The sequence below is a fragment of the Crocodylus siamensis genome, chromosome 11 (genome assembly GCF_052110815.1).
Source record: "Crocodylus siamensis isolate JL-2025a chromosome 11, ASM5211081v1, whole genome shotgun sequence".
In the NCBI taxonomy this organism is placed as follows: Eukaryota; Metazoa; Chordata; order Crocodylia; family Crocodylidae; genus Crocodylus; species Crocodylus siamensis.
The window spans coordinates 28,993,198-29,006,387 of record NC_143405.1 but is presented as its reverse complement, the minus strand read 5'-3'; the positions used below and the strand labels follow the sequence as shown (position 1 = coordinate 29,006,387).

Genomic DNA, 13,190 nt, shown 5'->3' with positions numbered 1-13,190 from the left:
CAATTGGGTTGCCAACTGGCTGGAGGGCTGCACCCAGAGGGTGGTAGTGGATGGGTCCTTCTCAGCCTGGAAGGATGTGGGCAGTGGGGTTCCCCAGGGCTCAGTCCTCGGGCCCGCACTGTTCAACATCTTCATCAGTGATTTGGACGAAGGGGTAAAAAGCACCCTGTTCAAATTTGCTGATGACACTGAGATGTGGGGGGATGTGGGCACACTAGAAGGAAGCATCAGGCTTCAGTCAGACCTAGACAGGCTACAAGGGTGGGTGGATGTGAATAGGATGGGATTCAACACAGACAAGTGCAAAGTGATGCACCTGGGGAGAAACAAACGGCACCATACCTACAGGTTGGGGAACTCCCCTCTTGTCAGATGAACATGGGCCGGCAGTGTGGGGAGGCAGTTAGGAAGGCCAACCGTACCTTGTCATGCATCCACAGATGCATCTCAAGCAGGTCCAAAGAGGTGATCCTCCCCCTCTATGCGGCACTGGTCAGGCCGCAGCTGGAGTACTGCGTCCAGTTCTGGGCGACACACTTCAAGAGGGATGTGGAAAGCATCGAGAGGGTCCAGAGGAGGGCCACGCGCATGATCGGGGACAGCAGGGCAGGCCCTATGAGGAGAGGCTACGGGACCTGAACCTGTTCAGCCTCCAAAAGAGAAGGCTGAGGGGGGATCTAGTGGCCTGTTATAAATTAGTCAGGGGGGATCAGCAGGCATTGGGAGAATCACTATTCTCCCGGGCACTGCCAGGAGTGACTAGGAATAACGGTCACAAGCTGGCAGAGGGCAGGTTTAGGTTAGATATCAGGAAGCGCTACTTCACACTCAGGGCGGCTAGGATCTGGAACCAACTTCCAAGAGAAGTGGTGCTGGCTCCTACCCTGGGGGTTTTTAAGAGGAGGCTGGATGAACATCTTGCTGGGGTCCTTTGACCCCAGTATTATTTCCTGCCATGGCGGGGGGTCGGACTAGATGATCTACTCAGGTCCCTTCCGACCCTAGAAACTATGAAACTGAAAAATCATAGATTCCTATTTCACTGTTGGCCGTGATTACAGAGAGCAGTAAGAGGTTAGATACTCTGTTCTTTGTTTATAGGAAAAAAGGATTTTGATGCCTTAAAGTAAAATACCACTCTGCTGTACTGCATGAGGGCAGATAGAATGTGTGGTGTTTTTAATAATAGGAAAATGTAGTTGTTAAAGTGTTCAGTAGTGCAAAACATACTCTGACGTATAAAAAAATATTTTCTACATGACACCATAAAGTTATTAATATAGCCTGTGGAGCAGAACAGTGTAAACCAATTTAGGAAGAACATTGTTCTTAATCAGATATTTCAATAATCTGATTATGGCAAGCAGTGAGCCATGTAGCTGCAATTGCATATGATTTAATTGTACTTTGATAGAGGCATGAAACTGCAAACTGCAATCTGAATTTCTTTATTTACTCTTACTGCAAATGCATTTGTGAGATTCATTGCAACAACTCTTAATTGTTGACAGGCATGATATTTTTTTCCTAAGGTAGCATAGGGGGACTTTGATTGTAATGTACTAATTGGCATCAGGTCACTGTCTACGACATGCAGACTTTTGGGTAAAGGTTTGATATATGAGCTCTTTTAAAATAGAATATGTCTGCGTGTGAACTGTTGAATGCCTTATTGACATAATCAGACAAGGTTCTTTGGGTGACACTGATATCTTTTATTACAACAACTTAAATGTTGGAAAACAATTTTTAAGCAAGCTTTCGGGTTCAAAAACCCTTTGTCAGGCTGAGGAAATTTCAGCAGTTGCTGTGTGCTATTTCTGGATGGAATGAAAAGTAAAGAAGCCAGAGGCTGGGGTGGAAGGCATACAAGATAGGCAATCAGTGAAGATGTAGACTGAGGAGTCAATGGGTGAGAGACAGACTGGGTGTGGGAGAGAGAAAAGGACATAACTGTACCCAGTTGACATAATAGTGCCCAATTCTAGGTATTCAGTGGTTGTTACGTAAGTTGTGTTTAATATGCTGTATGCGGCACAAGCACATACAATTGAACAGCTTTTTCCCTTAAGAAGTTTATAGTCAGAAAGGACAAAGACAGAAAAGTTCAGATATATAGAATTTTGGGTAGTAATATGTGTTTGTGAGTAAACCATAGAGAGGTTACAAAAATTGCTTTTCATCCTACCTGGATATGCAGCCATATTTAGGATGAAATTGACATCTGTTTTGTTAATGTAATGCCACATTGCATAACTACTTAAGACTGGAAGAGAATATTACACAACCAAAACTAACAAGATAACTGGCCGTGTCCAGATGAGCAGGATACCCAGGGGTCAAAAAAACCTGCAGAGGGAAAAAAAAAAAGTAGAATGGTGCACTCACAGGCAGTATGCACCACTCAAAAGTGGAGCTGAGCCACTCCACAGGGCAGAATTGCTGCTGCTGCTGCTGCTGGAGCCCCGGGAAGCCCCCAGGACCCCAGGTAAGGCTGCAGGGGCCAGCCCAGTGCTGGCCTCAGCCTCCCCTACTGCTTCCAGGGTAACTTGCCATGTGTCAAAGCATGCATGGCACAGGTGTTCCCCAGAGACAAGTAGCGGCAGCACAAGGTGCACTTCTGTTAGTTGTCCCCCCGGGAATCAAACGTCCACACTATGTGTGGACACAGCCTATAGGTGCATCTACATATGCAATTAATGTTACATGATAAACTCTCAGTCATGCACACAGAACAGCAGCACTTTATGCTGGGGTGAAGCAGCCATGGGCTGGCAGCAGGCTCAGGGACTCAGCCTCAAGCTTCAGGTGACAGTGTCAGGCAGAAAAGGGGCTGGCTGGAGCAGAAGGGTGGTGAAACTATGGAGCCATGTGGCTGACCCCCTGGGGCTGCTCCGCCCTGGCTCAGAGCTGCATCCACATGTGCACTATAGTGCAGTAAATGACTCTGCCATAAGATAATACTGTCCCCGACAGTACTACCTTATGGTGGAGTTAATTAATTTACAGTACCTTAATACCAGCACTCCTGTAGATGGTGATGCTTTACTGTGGAGCTGATCAGTCAACTCCACAGTAACACACACGTAGATGTATCCTACATTAATGTGTGACATAAATACATACTATACCAGCGAACTGTGGGTTATTCTAAATACTACTTGTTTTGTTCCAACATTTTATTGCTTTGTAGGTATACAATGATGCTCATATGCTGGAGAAGATCCTTAAAGAAAAAAAGAAGGAACTTGGACCTTTGCCAGAAGATGATGATATCGCTTCTCCTAAATTAAAGCTAAGTAAGGCAATTTTGAAAAGTGAAAATTACAACAGTTGCTTTTCTTTTTTTTAAGAAATCAAATGGTGTGGTTTAAGGATGTCAAACTCGGCCTTGGCTGGATCTACGGGGCCAGTGGTAGCTGTGACAGGTCTGTTGGTGACAGGGTGGGTCTGAAGTCAGGCAAGAGCAGTAGACAGGAGCCAGTGGTAGGGGGTCAGGTAATGGTGGAGTGAGCAAGGGCTGTATTTGCACAACATTTGCTTGCCTCCTGCTATCAACAGTCATTTCCATTGGGCACAGGGACCCTGAATTCTGTGTCAGACCTCAACCCACTAACCCCAACCTTCAGGTTCTGGTAGTTGTCTGGGCTACTGGTGGGCCAGAAGAGATGGTTCCACATGGTATCCTGGTTTTCTCTGATTTAAATCACAGAAAAATGTGGATTTGGAGTTACTTTTTCTAAATGAAAGTTGGGGATTTTTTTAAATTGGAGAAAACCAGGATCCTTGGTCATGTGGTTGACAACCCTAGTCTAGGTCAGCAAAACATTAATGTTAAAATTAACATACGTTCAAAGATGTTCTCTGTACCCTGACCTGACGTATACACTGAAATGGAACCGAGTTAAAATGTTACTGTCCAAAGGGTGGTCATACTGTCCACATTCTGTCTTGTTAGCATATTCCTTTGTTCCAACAAACCCATCACATGCACACATCTTAATTTGGTCATTTACTGGTGTCTTCATTTGGGCATGCCCTGGCCTCCTAATTTAGTCCATCCACCAGAACTGGAAATCCCAAGGGTTCTGCAGCTAAGAAAGTTAGATGCACTTTCATAGGCTTGTTCTGCAGTCTTGTCATTTGTCCTTTTATGCTTCATTTTTCCCATTTTTATATTGGAGCTAAAAACTTTTACACTAGTACTTTGACATTTAATGCAGAAGTTTCCGAACTGTAGTCTGTGGACCATTGATGGTCGAAAGGACTGTGGTGAATGGGCTGTGTGGATTGCACCATGCCTGTACACTTTTATGGTATTTTGAATTATAAGTTTGATATAAAGGTGCCTGGTGGTTTGTGAGAAACTTTGAAGACTGACATTGGTCTGCTGGTCCAAATAGTATGGGAACCTTTGCGTTAATGGCTGTAAAATGTTTTGTTGTCCTGAAATGGAGTGTAGTATGTGAGGATAGTAAATTGAGTTGCTATTACCTACTTCATTAATTTGGTAGAATTCCGTGGCGATTTTTTCCATCTGTAAAATCAGAATAATATAAAAGATGAGTCGGTAGAAAAAGATCAGCAGAAAGGATTGGAAATTCTAGAGGAGTTCTCTAGATTTCTCTAGAATTTCCTTCCAAATCTGTTTAAAAAAAAAAAAAATTGTAGATATCAAGTTAACATGTCTCCTTTCATACATGTCTGTTAAATTCTAAACTGAGAAGGTAAATATTTTAGAGAACTGTTTTAAATATTATATATAATATATGGACGCTTTTGAGAAGTTGATGAGATAAAAAATGCAAAATTATCAAGTAAAGTATAGATATGCAAGAATCCAAGAGCAAAGACCATGTAGTACAATGGAAGCTCCTATAACATCAAAAAGCTAATATAAGCAGTAGTCCCATTTATAGGTATTGCTTCACATTTTACTTATAATAATAGTGTTATGCTTAATTTAGACTAATTACTTGTGGTGGGGTAATCTCAATATATGAAGCTCTTAATGTCAAGCATGGAAAAGATCTGCATAAAGAAGAGATTATTCTCGGCTATTGAGTTGAAGTAAGACTATCTTGCAGAGCTGATACTTGTACCAGTGGCTTAACGGCAGAGTTGGGGCCTGGGGTAAATGCAGTTACAAAAGCAGCAGAGCACATGTAGGTTCCGAGAGTGGTGGGGATGGGACGCAATTCTGAGAGCAAGGGAAGATGCAGAGTTCTGAGAGTGGGGGCAGAGCGGTCACAATGGTCTTACCCATGCTGAGAACTCCTAAACAGTTCCCAGCTGAGGAGCTATGGCTGCTGCAGCAGTTGCTACTGTTGCTACCACTTCTATCACCACTGTACCTACCCCAGCTGATGCTTTTAAAGCAGCAGCAGCAACTGCTGTGGACTGTTGCATAGTTCCCAGCATGAGTATGTTGGGACACAGACCCTGTGGGGAAAGGGGCAATTGTAGCTCCCCTCTTAAACTGACACCCAGGGTGAGTGCTCTTCTCACACACACTTAGTTACACTACTGATTTGTACAGGGCTTCTTCGGGTTTCTTAGGGTACCGAAACTCACACTGATAGGTCAAAATTTTATTTACTATCATAACACAGACTTCAGCAGTTTAATATCCAGCACTTTCTATACTGTTTTAAATTATCCATAGTGAAAACAGAGAAAAACATCTGAGGAAAGAGAGAATGCGGAAAAGTTGCCTGAGCCCTGGAACAACAAATTGTAGGGAAAGTGAACAAAACTGATTTTTGGTTTTTGTGTCTTTGGAACTTTTTGTCTGTCTAGGTAGAAAAAGTGGTATTTCCCCTAAAAAATCAAAATACATGACTCCAATGCAGCAGAAGCTGAATGAGGTATATGAAGCAGTGAAGAACTATACCGATAAACGAGGAAGGAGACTAAGCGCCATCTTCCTGAGGCTCCCATCTCGATCAGAACTTCCTGACTATTATGTAACTATTAAAAAGCCAGTTGACATGGAAAAGATCAGAAGCCACATGATGGCCAACAAATATCAGGATATCGATTCCATGGTAGAAGACTTTGTAATGATGTTCAATAATGCCTGCACTTATAATGAGCCAGAATCTCTGATTTATAAAGATGCCTTGGTCCTACATAAAGTTTTGCTTGAAACAAGAAGAGAGATAGAAGGAGATGAGGATTCTCATGTCCCCAATGTAACATTGCTAATCCAAGAACTTATCCATAACCTTTTCGTGTCTGTAATGAGCCATCAGGATGATGAGGGCAGGTGTTACAGTGACTCTTTAGCTGAAATTCCTGCTGTTGATCCTAACTTTCCAAACAAACCACCTCTGACCTTTGACATTATCCGAAAGAACGTTGAAAATAATCGCTACAGAAGATTAGACTTGTTTCAGGAGCATATGTTTGAGGTACTGGAAAGAGCAAGGAGGATGAACCGGTAAGATATTATGTATATCAGTACCTAGTTTTGTCAATTTTGAGTTTAATCATTGACCAGAATTTCCTTTTGATGTCAATATTTTTTTTTCTGGCAGCATGTTAAATTCTGTTGAATTATGTACTTTTAATTTTTTTCATGTAAAAGTAATGAAAAATAATGTAACATTTGCAATTGTGAGAATGCAAACCAAAGCTAAAAGAACACAGTGCTAACTTCTAAATCTGGAAGAGCAGCTCAGAAGAATTTGTGAGCAGTCTTGCAGAAAGAGGCAGAGATGGGGTGAGGAAAGAAATTGATTGTTTTTAGGGGGAGGTGTCATGTTACAGACATGAATCATGATCCAACATTAAGGTAAGCCATGTAATTGAGTTACCAGATTTTTAACTGAAGTAATATATTTAGGTAGAGGAAATCTTGCAGAGCTGCACCAGATGATAAAATCTGTGGTGGCTCAGCCATTTCAGTGCCTCCTTGGCTAGGGACACGTTACACAGAAACTGGTTTAAGTGATCAAAAACTGGTTTAAACCTGTAACAGAACATAAGTTCAGTGCACATAAACCAGTCCAGTTTTCAAAGTGACTAAAATGACTTAAGGTAAACCTGGCTGAATGCAGTATCAGACTTAACTGATCTGTTAATGCAGTGTCTATCCCAGATCTCTTCCTGGTTTAAGTTAAACCAGAGTCCCCCAGCGTCCAAGATGCTTTGCAGCCCTGGGCTGGGCTGTCTGCTGGAGCAGAGCAGGGTTGGTCCCACCCAGCTTCTTCATAGCCAGAGCACTATCACTGCTCTGGCTGGTTAGCTGAGGGATTGCAGCAGCTGCCAGGCTTCCCCCTGCCCCGCCCCACCCCCGGTTGCTCAAGCAGGTATTCCTCCCTCCAGCCTCTTTGCCATGGCAGGGACCTCAGCGCAGGGACCCAGCATCTGGTCATGCCCCCTCCATGCTAACATGCTGAGAGGTGTCTATGTGGGTCTCCAGTTTCACTGGAATACAGGCAGACAGTTAGTGGCTTGCAAATGCAAATGAACCCTGCAGATAAGAAAAGCCTGAAACTAATGAGAGAGATGTTTTGTTTTGTAGGGCTTGATGGGCTGATAAACTTTGTTCTGACAAGCAACCTGCTATCTGCAATTTCTGTCTGTAAGAGGGGTTGGAGAAAGGTGTTAGAAATGACCTGATTTGCAGACAGTACAAAGAAGCAGGAAGAGGGAGATTGAAAAGCTCAGTATCAACAGATGCAGGGTCTGGCAATACTCCTGCTCCTTGAGCAGGGAAAAGCCTGGGAAGGTGCAAGAATGGTGGGGGTTTACATCCTTCCCTAATCAGAGCATCTTGCTAGGGCCTCAGCTCAGCCCTATGGAAGAAAAGGGAGGGCTGCTCTAGTACCCCCCCCCCCAGCTTCTAGCCTGAGCTACTGCACGCATGTGCCATGTGCCTGTATTTCTGGAATGAAAAGGAAATGTCTATCCACCTCCAAATTGACTCAAGCTTTGCAGGCTAGACTAGACCTGCAAAGATTGAATCAATTTAGGCTCAGGCTTTTTGAATGTTTGTCCCTAGCCATTGTGGCAAATCTTCACCTATTAAGTGGGTTGGAAGTAGATAACACTCTCAACAGTTGCTGCTATGCAAGTGTTTTATAATGTACAGAAGTATGCAGACTTGCAGCTTCTTGCTCTCCATTGGTGCAGGAAGTCAGCTAAAACCCATTGGGATATGTAGGGAGAGTTTTACTGCTATAACTTCAAAAGAAAAGGAGGAGTGTAATGGCAATAATATCTTCTTAAACAGAGTTTTAAAAGAACTGAAAAAAGTGATCATTGGGTGATTAGAAGTACTGTTTTCAGGTAATTATTTTTCAGATTCTCAGAAATCTCTTTTGAAAGCAGTAAAGTCCAGTTATAATGTAGTTTAATTTTTTTTTGGTTGCTTGTCATTTTTTGAATTCCTGTTACTCAAGGGGAGATTGCTCACCATCAGGTTTACCTGGTTAACAGTTTATTCCAGAGGCTGAAGTTTATTTGTGGGATTTCCTGAGATTGACCTGTATCTGTTTTTGTTTTGTTTTGTTTTTAACTTGTCCAGATAACACATGTAGCTTTCTTAACCAGAGGAAGTTGAGTTTGTATAGCCTTAAAGGAAACTCACTGGTGATTTGCAACCTATCTTTTCTCCCAGTCTTATCAGTATTAATAAACCCTGTAATTTAAAATACAAAAAACTGACTCTGGCTTTTAGTGACAGTCAAAGCAGTTAACCCAAATGTCTGTTTATGTAAAATCAAAATGGAATTCTGATTTACTCAACATTATTTTAATTGGAAATGCTTCAGTTGGGTCACAGAATATCACTCATTCTATTTTAAGCACAAACAGACAAACCAATCCTAACCTTCCTATCTTGAAAAGCAGTTTTGCTGAACATATGTTGAGTTTTCATATATAAACAACAAAATCTGTTGAATAAACATTACTCAAAGTAGAAATGTACTAGTAGTAGTTATTGTATACTATTTTCAAACTTTTCATCTTATAAAAACTTTTACACAAAGGCTGGATTCAGTTGCATATGCATCTGGAGATCCTTCCTTTCCCAAGTTCTCACTCTATTGAAAGGCTACATAGGTTCTCATATCATTTCTGGTGGGAACCATGTTGTAGGTGCTTATATAACGTACTGGTGTTTAAATACCAATCAGAAGGTAAAGCACATATGTTTCATTCTTTAAAACTTTGATTGCAGAAAAAATTATAATACATATGTATACATTCTTCTTCTTGACTTTAATTACAAAAGTACTTCTAAAAACTTCCAAGAGGTAATTGCTCTTAGCAACAGAGCAAGATGTAATAATTTTATTTTGCTTTCACGTTATACCAAATAACTCATTTTCAGTCAATATTAGCTTCCATTTTATCCCCAAATGTAACATTTTTAGCAGATTTGAGATTGTATTTAAGGTACTGTGTTGCCATGCATAAGCCATGTGATATGTCTCTTGTCATGCAGGACTGATTCAGAGATTTATGAGGATGCAGTGGAACTTCAGCAGTTCTTTATTAAAATCCGTGATGAACTCTGCAAAAATGGAGAGATTCTTTTGTCACCAGCACTTAGCTATACCACCAAACATCTTCACAATGATGTAGAAAAAGAAAAAAAGGAAAAACTACCAAAAGAAATAGAAGAGGATAAGCTCAAACGAGAGGAAGAGAAAAGAGGTAATTATTTTCATTCCAGAAATCTGGACTATAAACATTAGAAATGACTAAATATGTGACACATCTTCTATTATGCAGCTCCCCATAGTGAAGCATGTTATATTTTTTATATTCATCAAGTAAAGCTTTTATTCAAAATTTAGAGAAAATTACTTTTTTATTATCATCATCCTGTTTTTCCTCAAGCCATGTGCATATACATAAGGTATATCTCCAACTTTCATTTAAAATATATATAGCCAAATGTCAACCTGTTCTGTTTTTCATTGGAATATGTTTAGGTGTTGCTTAACTCCAAGGGCATTATCAAGTAATGTAATATTTTAATGTCTTTTTTTTCCCTGCTGCTTAATGTTCTCACAGACTTGGAAATCTTTATCTTAATTAAATGTTGTCATTTCTTGTTTGAAATTTTTTTACTTTCTCAGGGTTCAAAAAAATCGTTTGACACAACTTCTATCTCTTGTCTTGCTTTTAATATAGCTAAGGGGATGTTTCAAGCCAGCCCTTCAGAGTTCCTGCAGGGGGTGCTCTGAGAGGGAAAGGAATTGGCTTATGGCATTGTATAGCACGAAGTGGCCTTTGTAAAGAAGCTCTGTCTCTGTGTTCCCCTGTTGCCTCTCTGCTGTTCTTGGCTTTAGGTCCAGCTTTGAGGAATGGATAAAGTTGGCCAGAGACATAATGCCACTGTGAGAGAAGAGGGTGATTCCAGCATGGGTGACTGGTCCCAGCAGCACAGCGGTGGCGGAAGTGCAGGCACTTCCGCATGCGGCATGGAGCCAGTTTCAGGGGGAACACTAGTGTTCTCCATGCCCCCCTACCAGCCAGAGAGCTCGCTGTCATAGGAGGCACGTGCCCCTCACCCCCCACCCAGAGTTGCCCATGCATTGCCTGTGGATTCCAGTCTTTCCTAACCCCTTGCCCCTTCCCCATGCTCTCTTACAGCCCAGTGTGATAAAACACAGGTAGCTGTCTTTTTCCCTACAGTGCTAAAGTCAGTAGTGCTTATTTTTATTTTTTGCCTGCAGCAAATTACTGCTTTCACTACTGAGAGCAGGTGGCTCTCAGTAGTGAAAGAAGACTTCTCTTCCTTACTCGTTACTAGTAATGAGTTCCTCTTCCCTTTATAGGGATTGCTCAATAAAACTTACTTAACATTTGGGACTTACCTTCAGCACCACCAGAAGCAGTAAAAAAAACTTAGGTGGAGAATAGCACATGCTCAAACATTCCACTGGGAACTAGGAGCCAAGAACGAAAAGATAGGTGGAACATAGAACATATTAAATGTTCTGCTGGAAACTGGAAGCCAGTGGCAGGGACAAGTTTGGTGTGCCATTTTTACTTTGGTTATTGGGAAGAATAATGGTAGGGGAAGCCTTTTTTCTTTCTTATTATGTTTATATGGCACTTAGCAGAAGGGGATCCTGCTATGTCCTAGAATTCATAGAATTTATAGATTGTAGGACTGAAAGGGACCTCGGGAGATTATGGGGTCAAGCCCCCTGCCCTAACCAGGAAAGATAACTGGGGATCAGGTGAACCCAGCAAGGTGACAGTGTAGTCTCCTCTTGAAGAGTTCCAGGGTAGGTGATTGCACCACCTCTGGAGGGAGCTTATTCCACAGGCTGGACACTCTGACTGTGAAGAACTCGATCTTCCAGGAGTTTGTGGCCATTATTCCTGGTTTTCCATTCGGGTGCCCTGGTAAACGGTTACTCACTGAGCTCTTGATACACTCCCCTAGTGTAGCGGTAAGCTGCTACCAGGTTCCCTCTCAGCCTTCTTTTCCTCAGGCTAAAGAGTCCTAGATCCCTCAGCCTTTCCTCATATGTCTTGCTGTGTAAGACTGATCATACAGGTGCCTCTTCTTTGGACTCTCTTAAGCCTGTCCACGTCCTTGTTAAAGTGTGGTGCCCAGTACTGGATGCAGTACTCCAGCTGTGGTCTCACCAGTGCTGAGTAGAGTGGAAGAATCACTTCCTTGGTTTTGCTGGAGATGCATCGATTGATGCATGCCAGAGTATTATTTGCCCTACTGGCTACAGTATTGCATTGCTGGCTCACATTCATACTGTGGTCCCTTTAATTTGTGGTGCTAGTCAGTTTGGTGCCGCCAGGCCTTACTGATGCTGCAGTGGGAGCCCAAGCCTGGGCTCCCCCTGCAGTGGAAAGAAGCAAGCTCTTGTGGCTGGAATCCCTTCAGCTGAAGGGCTCCCAGCTGTCAGGGCACCCCACACACCGCCCATGATTGGGAGGTCACTGCAGCAACCTCCCTACCCTAGGAGTGCATGAACCCACTGGGGCTGGAAGATCACAGCTGTGCCCTGTACCTTCCAGGACAAAGCTGGGTCCCAGCATCGGGAGGCATGCTGCAGGTACCTAGCCTCTGCAGCTGTGGGACTCTGCTGGGACCCAGAGTCCACAGTTGTTGGGGCTGAGAGTTCCCAGCAGTTGCAGGACTCTGTCTCAGCTGGGCAAAGTCACCCCTGTGGCTGGGAGCCTAAAGCTGATGGGGCTCCCAGCCTCATGGGAGATCCTGCTACACATGCAAATTTAAAGTTTTTGATAGTAACTAGCGATACATTTTCAAGGTCTAATTTGATAGCTGGTTGGAGATTTTTATTGTTATCAGTACTTTGCACATGTAGTCAATCTCCAGGAAATTGCTTAATTAACTATTGCAACACTTGCAATATGTAGGGGGGGCCAAAGTTACTACAGCTTGGATTCTAGGAGAAGAGATGTGTGGTAGTAAGGTGATAGCCTTTGGAATATCTCATTCCTTAGCTTTGACTTGGTGGTTTTCCATTTTCCCTTATGTTGAAATAAGAAGCTGAAAAAAGCGAAGATTCTGCTGGAGGAACTGGTCTGTCAAGCTTGCATCGGACCTACAGCCAGGATTGCAGCTTTAAAAATAGCATGTACCATGTTGGGGATTATGTCTATGTAGAACCCGCAGAAGCCAATTTACAACCTCATATAGTCTGTATTGAGCGGCTGTGGGAAGATTCAGCCGGTAAGGAATTCTTTACTTTATAAAAACTAAAACACTGTAAATTGTAAATATTCCCTGCTAATACTTCCAGCTTGAGCTTTCCTTACTTGGGTACTTAGTTTTTACTTAGAAAAGTATATGTATAGTGATTATTTTTTAAACAATCTAAAGGTTTTGCATGTTGGAAAAATTCGGCTGGGTGCCAGCTATCCTCTTTTTTCCCTTGTTATGAACATCCTGCAGATGAAAACAGGCTTGTTTTTGATCTTGATGTTGCCCATTTAAAAGTCCATCAACTTCTGCTCTTTAATGAACAGGGGAAGAACAAAAGGGTCTTTTCTGTGCCTGAAAAAGTATTCACTGTTGACAATGCAACCAGTGCTGAATGCTTTGAGCGCACCACAGCACAAGATGTGTTCAGAACCTGTGGTTTAAATTCCATAATGGGGTCAAATGCTGCATACCCTATGCAAGCTTACAATTAAACTGTATTAAGCACTAATTTCACCTGTTTGTTCCTGGG

The 13,190-nt window shown here is 42.4% G+C and overlaps 1 protein-coding gene across 28 annotated transcripts in view; it reads left to right on the top strand.

Annotated features, from left to right (window-relative positions):
- The window catches only part of PBRM1 (polybromo 1), a 126,682-nt gene that overhangs the window by 78,525 nt on the left and 34,967 nt on the right, over positions 1 to 13,190 (top strand). For 20 of the 28 annotated variants that reach the window (XM_090021530.1, XM_090021514.1, XM_090021526.1 and 17 more), the window contains 4 exons: positions 3,194 to 3,299; positions 5,800 to 6,442; positions 9,458 to 9,669; positions 12,503 to 12,688. In XM_090021530.1, the coding sequence (XP_089877656.1) occupies positions 3,194 to 3,299; positions 5,800 to 6,442; positions 9,458 to 9,669; positions 12,503 to 12,688 (1,147 nt within the window). The remainder of the gene's footprint in view (positions 1 to 3,193; positions 3,300 to 5,799; positions 6,443 to 9,457; positions 9,670 to 12,502; positions 12,689 to 13,190) is intronic. The other 8 variants (XM_090021520.1, XM_090021516.1, XM_090021503.1 and 5 more) reach the window with 1 other exon arrangement.